The sequence below is a fragment of the Gasterosteus aculeatus genome, chromosome 13 (genome assembly GCF_964276395.1).
Source record: "Gasterosteus aculeatus chromosome 13, fGasAcu3.hap1.1, whole genome shotgun sequence".
In the NCBI taxonomy this organism is placed as follows: domain Eukaryota; kingdom Metazoa; phylum Chordata; class Actinopteri; order Perciformes; family Gasterosteidae; genus Gasterosteus; species Gasterosteus aculeatus.
This window is the reverse complement of record NC_135701.1, coordinates 4,285,214-4,296,962: the sequence shown is the minus strand read 5'-3', so window position 1 is coordinate 4,296,962 and position 11,749 is coordinate 4,285,214. Positions and strand designations below refer to the sequence as shown.

The following is an 11,749-nucleotide window of genomic DNA, read 5'->3' as shown; positions in this document are numbered from 1 at the left end:
GCCTTCTCCTGCTTAGAAGAGTGGGCATATTTTATTCTATTTTGAACTGTGTGCTGATCAACAGATCTACAAGAAACAACACATTCAGTGATTTGACTTAACAGAACATTAGACTATTATCCTAAAACAGAAAGTTCTTGAAGCAGGTTTTGATATTAGGAATCGAGAAAGTTAAATAAAAAAAAACTAATTGGAAATGCTGGAGAGGATGAACAGACCAGCAGGGGCATTCAAAAGGTACTTTGTCTGATGGTACAGGTATCGCATCGCTTCACAGTACGTGAAGTTCCCCGTCTACTATATTGACTCCTGAAAGATGTGTAAATGGCACAAATTGTTGGCACAAATTATGCTTTATGTGTAGTGTGATTTGTGCCTAGAAGAGGCTTCATAACGTCCGTCCGCCAACGGGTAACACCACGATGACGTCTGTGCTTTAGACATGGAAACAGAACCCCAGCAGCCGTGTAGTTCTCACTAGGGCAACGCTAGTGTTCCCCAGTGGCCATTTATTTACAAAAAATGACGACATGAATGCAGCACCACGAGTGCTTTGATTAACACTAATCTGCAATGGATTAAAGTCCCGTGACGGGTGATTTTTTTTCTTTGTCATAATATGGTTGTGACAGTCCAGCCGGCGGCCCCCGGCCCGGCCAGAGGGGGGCATCTAGTTGTTGTCCTTCATCCACTGCTCGGTCCACTGAACCAGCTGCTCCAGGTTGCGCTCCAGGTCCTCGGGGGTGTCGCTGGGCAGCTGGTGGACGATCTCCTCGCTGTAGGCCTCCCTGGCCTCCTCGTAGATGGTCTGGAAGATCTCGCACTGCACGTTGTCCTGCAGCTTCTTCCCCGTGTAGCCCCTGGGGGGGGTCACACGAGAGGTCAGAGTCCACGTCAGGCGGGAGGGGGAAACAAACAGTGACTACTTGGTTCACGAGGGGAGTGTTTCACTTACTTTTATGGTAAAGGATGTCGCTTAGGAAACTTTTAGGGGTTAGACTATCAAGTGTGGGTGGTGGGCAGGATTTATGGAGCAGAAAAGTTTCTTCAGTAGTATTTTTTATGAGTAATCTCAAGTATTGCTTTTGAAAACCTGAACTGATCAAAATTCTGTAAAACGAATTATCAGAAAGATTCCTTCCAGAAATAACGTATTAAATGGATTATAGAAAAGTATAAATTCAGACCAATATTTGCTGACTTGAGAACTAAAAACTTCTTCTTTAGCCCAACTAAAACCCATTCCTGAACTATCAAGGAACGGGCGGATTAAAAGTGCCACACAGTTGTACCGCAAAGGCGATGTGCTGGTGGGGAGAGTCAGCACACGCGACACTTTACTTTGAAGGAGCGGCAAACCAATTCCCCATTTTCCACCAGAATGAATGCACAAAAATACGCCTGACAATGATGAGCAAAGACTCAAAACGGTTTAGGAGTTTTTACAACGATCAGCAATGTAGATTACAGTTTCTGTCTTAGTCTTGTGGGAGTAAGGTAGTAGAAGACCACATTCTCTTTCTTTATCCATCATATATTCACTTCATTTTCTCATCAAAAACCAGGTGTCAGTTGGTTTCTTGGTCCAGTTGGAAAAGACTAGCAGCGCCTCAACTACGACACTGCCACTAAAACATGAGTGGCCTCCACCAGCCAGTCGACCATCCTGGAACCTTTAACCTTTAAAAAAAAGTGCAAACCAAAAGCCCAAAACCAGGGTGCCGCTGGTTCATGGCGACGGTCGCCGAGGGTCTTGGTGGAGACGGGTTTACCTGTCCTCCAGCCGCGTGTACAGCTGGGTGTTGTCCGTGCGCAGGACGAAGACGATGTGGAACCAGCGCTCAGGGAACAGGTCGCAGCCGTGATAGTCGATGATCATGCCGCCTTCGACCATCTTTTCATCCAGCTCATCCACCACCTGGGGGATGGGGGGTGGGGGGGGTCACAGAAAGTCAGACAGAATACATTCTGTAATAGAAAAGGGAATCGTGGGGATTGGATTAAGTGCAGCAGACTCCTCCTGGCTGAGTGAAGCGCAATCGCAGAAAAATAATATGGTTGTGCATCCGAGACGTAGAAATCTTCACATATCGGCACCAGGCATGTGGGATTCAACTCACCCCGTCCTCGTCCAAAATCGGGCACTGGTACTCCTCGTCATAGCCGTCATAAAGCTGACCTGGGGGACGAAATCAAGAGCATTGTTTAGAACTGGCGTAGGACATCTGACATATTTACCATGTTCAAGAGCAAACGGAAGAATAAAGAATAGCTCGCTGGTTTCCAGTCGGCTCTGTAAAAGTCTTGTTAAAAGTGTTTACCCTCCTTCGCCAGGTCTCCTATGTTGACGTAGGTCAGTCCTGTCCGCTGGGCCAGCTCCTTCCCCAATGTGGTCTTTCCAACACCCGGGGTACCTGCATAAAGATTTAGGAAACTCCACGTTTTCACATCCAAGGAATTTGCTTTGTCATATTGGTGACTGACAGGTAGGATGCATCATCATTTTAACTTTATTTTTATTCACTTTCATTTAAAGAGAAAACGTAAAGAAAATACAACATTTATATAGAATAAAGGACAAAAAAAAAAAATCCACATTTTGACATCCAAGGAATTTGCTTTGTCATATTGGTGACTGACAGGTAGGATACATCATCATTTTAACTTTGTTTTATTCACTTTTATTTATAGAGAATAACGTAAATAAAATACGACATTTATATAGAATAAAGGACAAAAAAACAAACAAAAATAAAACCAATAAATAGACAAAAAATTCAATCGCAATTTTAAAAAACGAGGATAAATATTCGAGACCTAATTAAACAGACCCACATTACATATTCAGTATCGCCCTATTTTAAAAGTGAGGTGATGCATGTGGGAGTTTTGATCAGGTGAGCAGCACCAATGACTTTAGCGTCTGATGATCACGCACTCGTGCCCAGAAACGGTCGCACGCGCCGCCTTCACGCGCGGGGACCGAACGTGGGCTGAAAGACACGCAGGTCCCATCACCTGTTAGCAGGATGTTCGGTCGCTTCCTCATCTTCATAGCTCCGCTGGCGGCCAACACGTGTCCGGACGACGTTCACCTGAAAGACAGACATGTCCCATTATCGCTTACTGCCCCTCGAGACACTTCCGGACAGTCCCGAGGCCAAATGTCAACGAACAAACCTGAAACACGCGAACTGCGACAGAGCGGAAAGCTAGCTGGCTGAACGCGACCAGCTCGAGGGAGACTTTCAACGAAACACTGCCGCCAGTGAACAGCTTCGCGTCAGTTTTACGCCACCGAGCGGTCAGTTTGCGGCACGCTGACTCCCCGGAGTTTAAAGCAGGTAAAGTTGACTCGGCCTCTTTGCTCGCGGAGCTCTGTTCCTCCCCAAGCGGCCTCGCTGCCCCGCAGCCGGAGAGCGAAGCGCCGGTCCGACCAGGTAAGACCCAACATGTAACGCTAAGTTATCATTCTAGCTTCACGTGAACTGACCGAGTTAGGAACCGTTAGCTAACGAGCCCCGTCAGTCATGTAGCTGACAAGTGGACGCGTCGGTGCATCACCGGGAGACACAGAAATAGAGTCCAAAGAACTGCCCCTTCGCGGATAACTTCTAGTTAACTTCATCTTTATGCAGAATTAGCATGCACAATAACAAGAGACATGCTAAGCTAAAGACCACAAGACGCCTCTGCATGCTGAGGTCACCGCGCCGCTCGTTCTGCCCTGTGTTCCCTCAGCCTGAAAACATCAGCAGCAACATCTGGCCGCACTGCGACCCTCCATGAGGAGCAGCACCGCAGGATGGAGAACCTGTCCGCGGGAGAGAGAGCGGCTCCAAGCCGAGTGAGTTCCCTTTAACGCTAACGTGACCTCACGTGTTCACCGTGGCACGTTTAACATCGCTATAACTAAAATATAGTTTATACCTTTTGTATTTTGAGTGATACGATGCAGTTATTTATGCCAGCTCAATAAGTCACGTGTACACGTGCTATGCGCATTCGGTTCAGGCTTTGCTGTATAGTTTTCCGTACAACACAAACACACACGGTTCTTTTAGTTCCTGCTTCTGTATTATCTGGTTCTTCGTTGGCTGAATCTATGGTTTGTTTGTTTGTTTGTTACTAATGTCGACGGGTCAGCTAAACTTTCCTCCCCACAGCCAGACAACTTCATTTGCTTCTCGGTTTTTCTCTAAAACAAGCGCTTGTGTGCAAGCGAGTTAAAGCATCAACGCACTGTAACAGCAATATTTAAATATACAACAAAATAAAAATGTTTAGCTGTTTGCTGTCCTAATTTTATTTATATATATATATATATATATATATATATATATATATATATATATATATATATATATATATATATTGAAACATTGAAAACATTGTTTCCTGTACCGATTGTAGACACCCTCCGTCAGTTGTCCCTCATGCATCTTTAATAAAAGTATTTTTTTATTAGCTGAACCGCTGGGTGGATCAGTCCTTCGCCGACTTGCCGGGGGAAAGCTTCGCTCCGCCCAGACAGAAAAAGGGCTGTCGGGCTTTGCCGTCCAAGGCTGAGTCCAAGAAGCCCAGGAAGAGGACAGGCGAGTCCCGCAGCTCGGACGCTCCCGCGTCCCAACTTCTGAAAGAGTCGGCCCCTGGGGAGCAAGATGAGCCGTGGGTGGACAGATACACGCCGCGTTCACAGGTCAGCATCACCGCTTTGGACGTTCATTTATGGTACCCATCAGCACATTTTAGAAACCACGACAACTGGTCTGAATCACGTAGCCTCACGTGTCCGTAGGTTCTATTACCCCAATTCAAAGCAACATGAAAACATGGGAGAACTTGTATAAATGTCTTTGATACAGTCCTTGTCCAGTCCATCGTCTTTTGGGTTACTGAAGGAAATCTGCTCTGGGAAAAACAAACACTGATGTCACTTTCAAACAAGATAATCTTCACAAGCCGGACCCCAGTTTATGATTTCGGTGAACGCGTCAGCAGTAAGAAGTCCGTCTGTAATGGACTTACGCCAAGTGACCACATCACCAAAGGAACAGTGATGACATTTATTTGTGTCATTTTAGTCTAAGAACAATCATTTACTGATGTAAAAACTCAGTCAATCTGTTCAGTCTCTGTGAACGACAAACTTTATTTCAGGCGTTTAGCCAAAAACCCGATGAATAAATGTCAAAGAGTTTGGAGGCCGAAGGCAGCAATTATGCTACGAGTCCCCAGAATAAACCTCGTGGTTTGTAGCAATGATTTATGTGTTTGCGTAGGTCGAGCTCGCTGTCCACAAGAAGAAGATCGAGGAAGTGGAGAACTGGTTGAGAGTGCACCTCAACGCACACAAGGTAAGAACAAAGTTTGTGGATCTCAGTATCCGAAGCCGTCGTCTCCTCAAAGGGTTTGTGAGGCCTTTTTGTGGTGAGGACAGTGAGGACTGAAAGGTTCTGGTTGAGCTCGGCTCTGTCCTCCGCAGGGAGGCGTCCTGCTGCTGACGGGACCGTCGGGCTGCGGCAAGACCGCCACGGTCCGCGTTCTGTCTCTGGAGCTGGGCCTCCGGGTTCAGGAGTGGACCAACCCCTCCAACCTGGAGCCGTACGGCAGCGGCCAGCACGGTGAGGAGGCGTCCCACTATCAACCCCCCCTTTAAACGTTGATGGTTAAATGCTCAGACCGCTTGTTTTCAATATAAATCTACCAACCAGGGCCAACAATAACGAATCAAAAGTTTAGACCATTTAAAATAGTCTTCATATTTGCAGCGTGCCCGTGTACATCGGCACAAGTAAAGTACACCTTTTTAGTAGTAATTACTCAGTTGAGCGATCATTCTGTAGAGGAAATTTGACTTGTGAAAGTCCAAATGTTTGACATCTTGAGCGCTGGGATGAATGTTTTTTTTGGGAAGGTGTCTGTCTGTGTGCCGTCTCTGATTCTCCGTCTTCCAGCAGACTGGAGGACGAACGGCTCGTCTTGCAGCTCCCAGCTGGTCCAGTTCCAGGACTTCCTCCTGCGAGCCAACAAGTACAACTGCCTGCAGATGGTGGGGGACGGAGAGGCCACAGAGAGGAAGCTCATCCTGGTGGAGGTTTGTGCTACTTCTCGCTGGGTGGTCCATGTACTGTATTGACACACGGACGGAGGAATCTATCTCTTATTCTGTGAACTAATAATATGGCAAATAAAACCCAAATCTGTTGAGCTTCTGTCCACTAGATGGCGCTGGTGGTTTTCTGGTACCGTTATGACTGATGAAACGATTGTGTTAAAAACAAACCAAAATAAAAAAGAATTCCTGTGAGATAAAAACTCCATCTTCTAAAACGGATGTAGAGGAACTTTCAATTTGTAATTTAAAAAAGCAAACAAATAAATACAATGCAAGATATTTCATCACTGTTGCTAATGTAATATTTAGGAGAACCGCTGTCACCAAGATGCTGTGTAGAATGACGCAAGCAATGGTTGGTTAATTCAAACGGCTGATTGGAGCCAGAAATGATGTTCTTCAGCTTCCATGTTCGACTGTACAGTTAACACTTGGTCACCACTTGTTCCTCTTCAGGATTTCCCAAACCTGTTCTACAGACAGCCCGGCAGCCTGCACGACATCCTGAGGTGAGATCACAGCATCGCTTGTATATGGTTTTCTATAAAAAAAATAATTTGTGCACAGATGCATGTGAATATACTATACAACTATAAAGTAAAAATGGCGGAACAGCTCCAGGCCAGAGAGCTCGGCCTGTCCGTCCTCGGATCTGACGTGTGACATCGTGTCCTCCAGGCGCTTTGTGAAGACGGGCCGGTGTCCCCTGGTGTGCGTTGTGTCGGACAGTCTGAGCGGAGACAGCAGCTCGCGCTTCCTGTTTCCCCGAGAGATCCAGGAGGAGCTGAACATCAGCAACATCAGGTTGGCTTTGTTTACACGAAACCCATCACTCAACTTCTGCTCTTCTTTCCCAAGCATTATATATCAGTGGCTCAAATAGTTATTGCATTGCATTGCACACTTTTCTGGGGGGGGTACCCCCTGTAATAATGGTAGGGAAAACACTGTGAAGCATCTGCAGGAACCCTCTGGATTCCCCTGAACATCTTCTTGTGTGTTTTCAGTTTTAACCCCGTGGCTCCAACCACAATGATGAAGGTCCTGAGTCGAATTTCAGCGGCCGAGGCAGGAAAGGTGAGCGGAATCGTCCCAACTTCATTACACGTATTTGTAATTTTCTGTTTTTTGTTCGACGTGATTTCTGCAGTGCATATTTTCTCCATAACTCCGAGCAGAGCTGCGGGCGGATGTGCGTCACCGACCCGGCCGTGTTGGAGACGCTGTGTTCAGGAAGCTCTGGAGATATCCGCAGCGCCATCAACAGCCTCCAGTTCTCCTCCCTCCCAGGTCTCACATCAGCACCTTTTTTAAATATGAGCTACCTTTGTACTCGTGTCGTTGCCCGGTCTCGTCCGCTGACATCAAAGGGCGTCTAACGTCAGTGTAACTTTCCAGACATGTCGTTGGAAGCGGGGATGTGGAGGCTAAAGAAGGACAGACATGGGACTTCGCTGAGCAAAGCCGTTTCCAGAACGAACCAGAGGAGGAAGAAGTCCAAACTGACAAAGGAGCACAGGGAGGAGCAGCCCATTGGAGGGAAAGATGCTTCCCTGTTTCTGTTCAGGGCACTGGGGAAGATCCTGCACTGCAAACGTGAGTCGTACCGACGAGTATCGCGTCAGTGCCTGATCGTCTTCCTGCGTAAACCGAAAAGCCCCATAATTGAGCCAAGCCTTTTGAAAGTGGTTGATGTCTTCCTTCATCACCATGACAACACACTGCCGTTTGTTTTGCCTCAATTGCCTCACACCATCCTGCTGCCAGGAAGGCTCAATGGAGCACATCATTTGTGTAATAGTCCCCAGCAAACTATCGCCCCATCTGCTAAAAAGTGGTGACTATGAGTGATGGAGTGCATAAGAAGTGGGCGTGAAATCACCCATCGATTACTGGAGCCTTGAGTTTGACTTTTTGGCCATTCGACACGTTTTTGGAACCAGAAGTGACCCTATTAGGAAAGAGGGGGGCAGATTCCAGGTCCAAGCTTTGCTCACAATGGGCTTCCATAATTCACGCTTCCTCCTCCTTCGATGCTAATTTTGGCTTTTGACTTGTGTAAAACGGGCTTAACAGAACATGTTCTCACCCTCTGTCTTTGATTACAAGGGAGTCATGGTAGCAACTAGTCAATCACAAGGTAGCCACGGCCCGTTTGACTCTAAATGGACCATCATTTACTAAATGAACATCATGCAGCATTGAAGAAGACTTGAAACTAGAGATTGAGACCTTAAACTAACAAACGTTGGCTGGTCAGCAGAGATAATCCCAGCTCTGTGAGCTGCAGACGGGGTGCAGACATCAAGTCTAAGACCATGTTGGTTTTGGTCTTTTGAAGTGATTTTTCAGAATACGTAATTCTTTTAAAGGTGTGATTGCAGCAAAAAGGATCTGCAATCAACTAAATGAGCCCGATATAGAAATGTGTGTGTGAGTGTCACCCGACTCCCACTTTTGCACCATAAAAAGTTCAGTTTTCAGTCCATTCAGTCGTCCCTCAGTCATTTGGCTTACGAGGACCACCTGAGGGAGAGTTTCCCGTGTGTGATAAAGCTTGGAGTCAGTCTCTCTGACTTCAGGGATTGAAAGTGACACACCGCCGAATGATTTGTGTCCTTTGGCCGTCTGTGACCAACAGGAGGGAAACCCGAGGATGCCGAAGCAGCTGAATGTGTCCCTGGAGCCGGTCTACCGGCTCACCTGGCTCATCATCACAGAGAAGCATTGCTTGTGGAACCCGAGGTGAACACCTGACCCCCCCCTCTCCTAGTATTATTAACAGGTAACACATCTATGTGATGTTTGAGACGCTGAGATCTCTGCTGTCCATGTCTCCTCGGTCAGTCGGTGGTTGAGCGTTCGCACATGTCGGGAGAGTTCTTCAACCTGTACCTCCATCAGAACTACCTGGACTTCTTTTCCGAGGTGGAGGACGTGGATCGCGCCAGCGAGTATCTGTCCGACGCCGACCTCCTCACTTCTGATTGGGCGGTTAGTCTTTCTCCTGGCACTGAAATGTAATCCGAAATACTGAATCCCTGGAAATGTACTTAAGAAGTTGCTGTGTATCTCCATGTGCCAGAGTCGCAGCACCATGGGGCAGTACGGCTCTTCGGTGGCCACCAGGGGCCTCCTCCACTCCAACTCCCAGCAGGTCTCTGTGGGCTTCAGGCCGCTGCACAAACCCAACTGGCTGCTGGTCAACAAGAAGGTGAGGCGTGTCCCAGCTGAGCGGCAGTTTAATGGCACACGGTTGAAAGAAATATTCTCAAACAGACACATATTTGACATTTCAATTATTGATTATTGTCGTTATACAAAACAGGATTTCACCATTTAAATGGAGTTAAAACCCCCTCCACAATACACTGACAATTGTTTAAAATAATTAAAAATATTGAAATAATAGTACAAAGAATCAAATACTATTCAAAAGTCTCACTAGAAGAAGATCGATAATGCATAATTGTATGGCTATATATTTCTGTAAATTAGTGTTTTAATGTAAGAAGGGTCATTGAGGAGATTCACACGGCAGCACGGTGGAAGTCGTCTCCTTTGGGTGCGCAGGCTCCCCCTGTCACCACCGCGCTGCTACGCTGACACCACGGAAGCTCTGGGCGGTTTGAAACCCCTCCCGTCCCGGTTTACCCAACGCAAACTTGGCCGGGGGATTTTTCCTTCTTTGGTTTCTGCGAGTAATCCAGCGTGATGTTTAATTACTAAATGACGGTCCATTTAGTCTCTAAAGGTAGACGAGACAGCAATGACTCTGCCCTTCCGTCCCGTCAGCACCGTGAGAACTGCCTGGCGGCCCAGTCGCTGTTCAGGAGCTTCTGTCTGACGCCCGTCAGCCTGCAGACTGAGCTGCTGCCGTACCTCGCCAAACTCACCAACCCCATGAGGAACCAAGGTAACACACACACATGTGCATAGTGCCGTGGTTGTGGTTGGGCCACTGGACATCCACGTCATGTATGAAAGTCAAACATGTTGTTAGCCCCAAATATGAATGCTTCCAAATATTCCAATTGTGCTTTCATTTTGTGGTGACTTACTGTATTGCTTCCTTCACATCTGTGTTGTCAAAGGTAATAATGGGCTTTTATGACCCTTAAGTCATTTACTGTGATGATCAGACAGCTCGGCACAGCAAACGGAGCTTTGAACTCATTTAAGCAACTGATAGTTCTGAGGACTCACTGACGGTCGAATGTTCTGTGCTACGCCGTCTCCCAGCTCAGATAGCCTTCATCCAGGACGTGGGCCAGATGTCGCTGAGGAGGTTCCCCGGCAGGTACAGCAGACATTTTTCTCTTCCTGTAAGGGTTGTTTCCTCCTGACATGGATGGTTTCACCCAGACTTCCGCCTGTCATTCAACTTCAGACACACACCGTGCACTAGACCGCTATCTCCGTTTGCTTCTTGGGCAGATTAAAGCTGGAGGCTCTGACGGACAAAGAGCCGGCGCTGCTGGACAAGGACAGCGAGGACGAAGAGGACAGTAAGTGTGGGGTGGAGGAGGGTCTGTCGGCCAGTCAGCCCCAACCGACCACAACCCAGGTCCTCTTGGAGGAGGAGGAAGTGATGATAGAGGACTACAACAGTGACTGACGCCATCAACTCGGCCATATCTCACTCTGTCCCACGTCGTCAACTTTAGTTCTGTGGTTTGGACTTCCGGCTCGGGACGGAGCGCCACGTGAGAGAGAATTTGAACCTGGATTAAATGTGATCCCCGGCTCGATACGGGCTCCTGATCATATGGAGGCACGGGCATCCATGGAAATAATAAGAAATACTCCAACCCAGAAACGATCATTTGTACATCGATACAAACTACCTGTTACGGCGGAAGAGAACTTGTTTTTTTCCTCAAATGTCTCTACGCCAGTTAAACAATCAAAACCTGAAGGAACTCCTTGACTAACTTCTCCCTCTATAAGCCCTCAATGTTTAACACTAGAAAACTGTTGTTTTAATATGATTCAGCACTTGTTAAATGCAGCCCCCCCCCATCCATTTGTTCCGATTGAGCGAGATCTTTCTCTCCATTTTTTTAAAATTCTCATTTCATTGTGGACATTGGGGAGACAAACAACGTTTTCTTGCAGAATTCAAGGTGACACCGGGTGAGGGATTGAGATGCAAAGGATCTTCGTGGAGCTCGAGTGTTCCTTCTGAAGCTCCGATAGAATGTTGTCAGTATTTATTTGTTGTGACTTGTTTTCTCTGTACCTCACAGATTTATGTTTTTGGCAGAGTGACTTATGTTTGTCATCCAGTGTGCCAGTTATTTTTCTATCTTCCATGGATGGACAAAGATTCCCAACATATGCTCATTGAGATATACGTTTTTTTTTTTTATCTGAATAAGCAAGTGAATAAAACCCAATTTCTGAAAAGTGTATCGCTATCTGATTGCAACACTTTCCTTTCACACACGCCTTCATCCGTTCACACACGCCTTCATCCGTTCACACACGCCTTCATCCTTTCACACACGCCTTCATCTAATATTTGCTCAGCAGTTTCACCCGAGGCTCTTCTTAAATATTCCCCTCTGGTGATCGACTTCAACTGGAGAAATGACTCCACCTCTTTAAACACCTGGTTTGGACGTGGCT

At 46.9% G+C, this 11,749-nt stretch overlaps 2 protein-coding genes across 2 annotated transcripts; one reads left to right on the top strand and one right to left on the bottom strand.

The window, feature by feature from the left end:
* Positions 1-461: 461 nt before the first annotated feature.
* Positions 462-3,438, bottom strand: ak6 (adenylate kinase 6). The gene is made up of 6 exons (XM_040195093.2): positions 3,181-3,438; positions 3,019-3,095; positions 2,322-2,414; positions 2,121-2,179; positions 1,773-1,918; positions 462-860 (listed from the first exon to the last, which is right to left on the bottom strand). Exons 2-6 carry the CDS (start codon positions 3,053-3,055, stop codon positions 671-673), a joined length of 525 nt encoding a protein of 174 aa, XP_040051027.1. The 5' UTR covers positions 3,056-3,095; positions 3,181-3,438; the 3' UTR covers positions 462-670.
* On the top strand, positions 3,281-11,527 carry rad17 (RAD17 checkpoint clamp loader component). Its single transcript, XM_040195084.2, has 17 exons — positions 3,281-3,440; positions 3,742-3,847; positions 4,469-4,699; positions 5,283-5,357; positions 5,486-5,624; positions 5,961-6,097; positions 6,575-6,627; positions 6,797-6,922; positions 7,126-7,195; positions 7,297-7,408; positions 7,517-7,714; positions 8,760-8,863; positions 8,966-9,112; positions 9,204-9,332; positions 9,914-10,034; positions 10,361-10,418; positions 10,556-11,527. Exons 2-17 carry the CDS (start codon positions 3,806-3,808, stop codon positions 10,734-10,736), a joined length of 1,923 nt encoding a protein of 640 aa, XP_040051018.2. The 5' UTR covers positions 3,281-3,440; positions 3,742-3,805; the 3' UTR covers positions 10,737-11,527.
* The last annotated feature ends 222 nt before the right edge of the window (positions 11,528-11,749 follow it).

Bases quoted from the DNA above. Each gene is read 5' to 3' on its own strand.
- ak6 (XM_040195093.2), bottom strand. From the start codon at position 3,055: ATGAAGATGAGGAAGCGACCGAACATCCTGCTAACAG. The intron at 2,415-3,018 runs GTGATGGGACCT...ATCTTTATGCAG, and splicing joins ACCGAACATCCTGCTAACAG to GTACCCCGGGTGTTGGAAAG. The intron at 2,180-2,321 runs GTAAACACTTTT...TTCGTCCCCCAG, and splicing joins AGGAGACCTGGCGAAGGAGG to GTCAGCTTTATGACGGCTAT.
- rad17 (XM_040195084.2), top strand. From the start codon at position 3,806: ATGGAGAACCTGTCCGCGGGAGAGAGAGCGGCTCCAAGCCGA. The intron at 3,848-4,468 runs GTGAGTTCCCTT...TTTTTTTATTAG, and splicing joins AGAGAGCGGCTCCAAGCCGA to CTGAACCGCTGGGTGGATCA. The intron at 6,923-7,125 runs GTTGGCTTTGTT...GTGTGTTTTCAG, and splicing joins CTGAACATCAGCAACATCAG to TTTTAACCCCGTGGCTCCAA.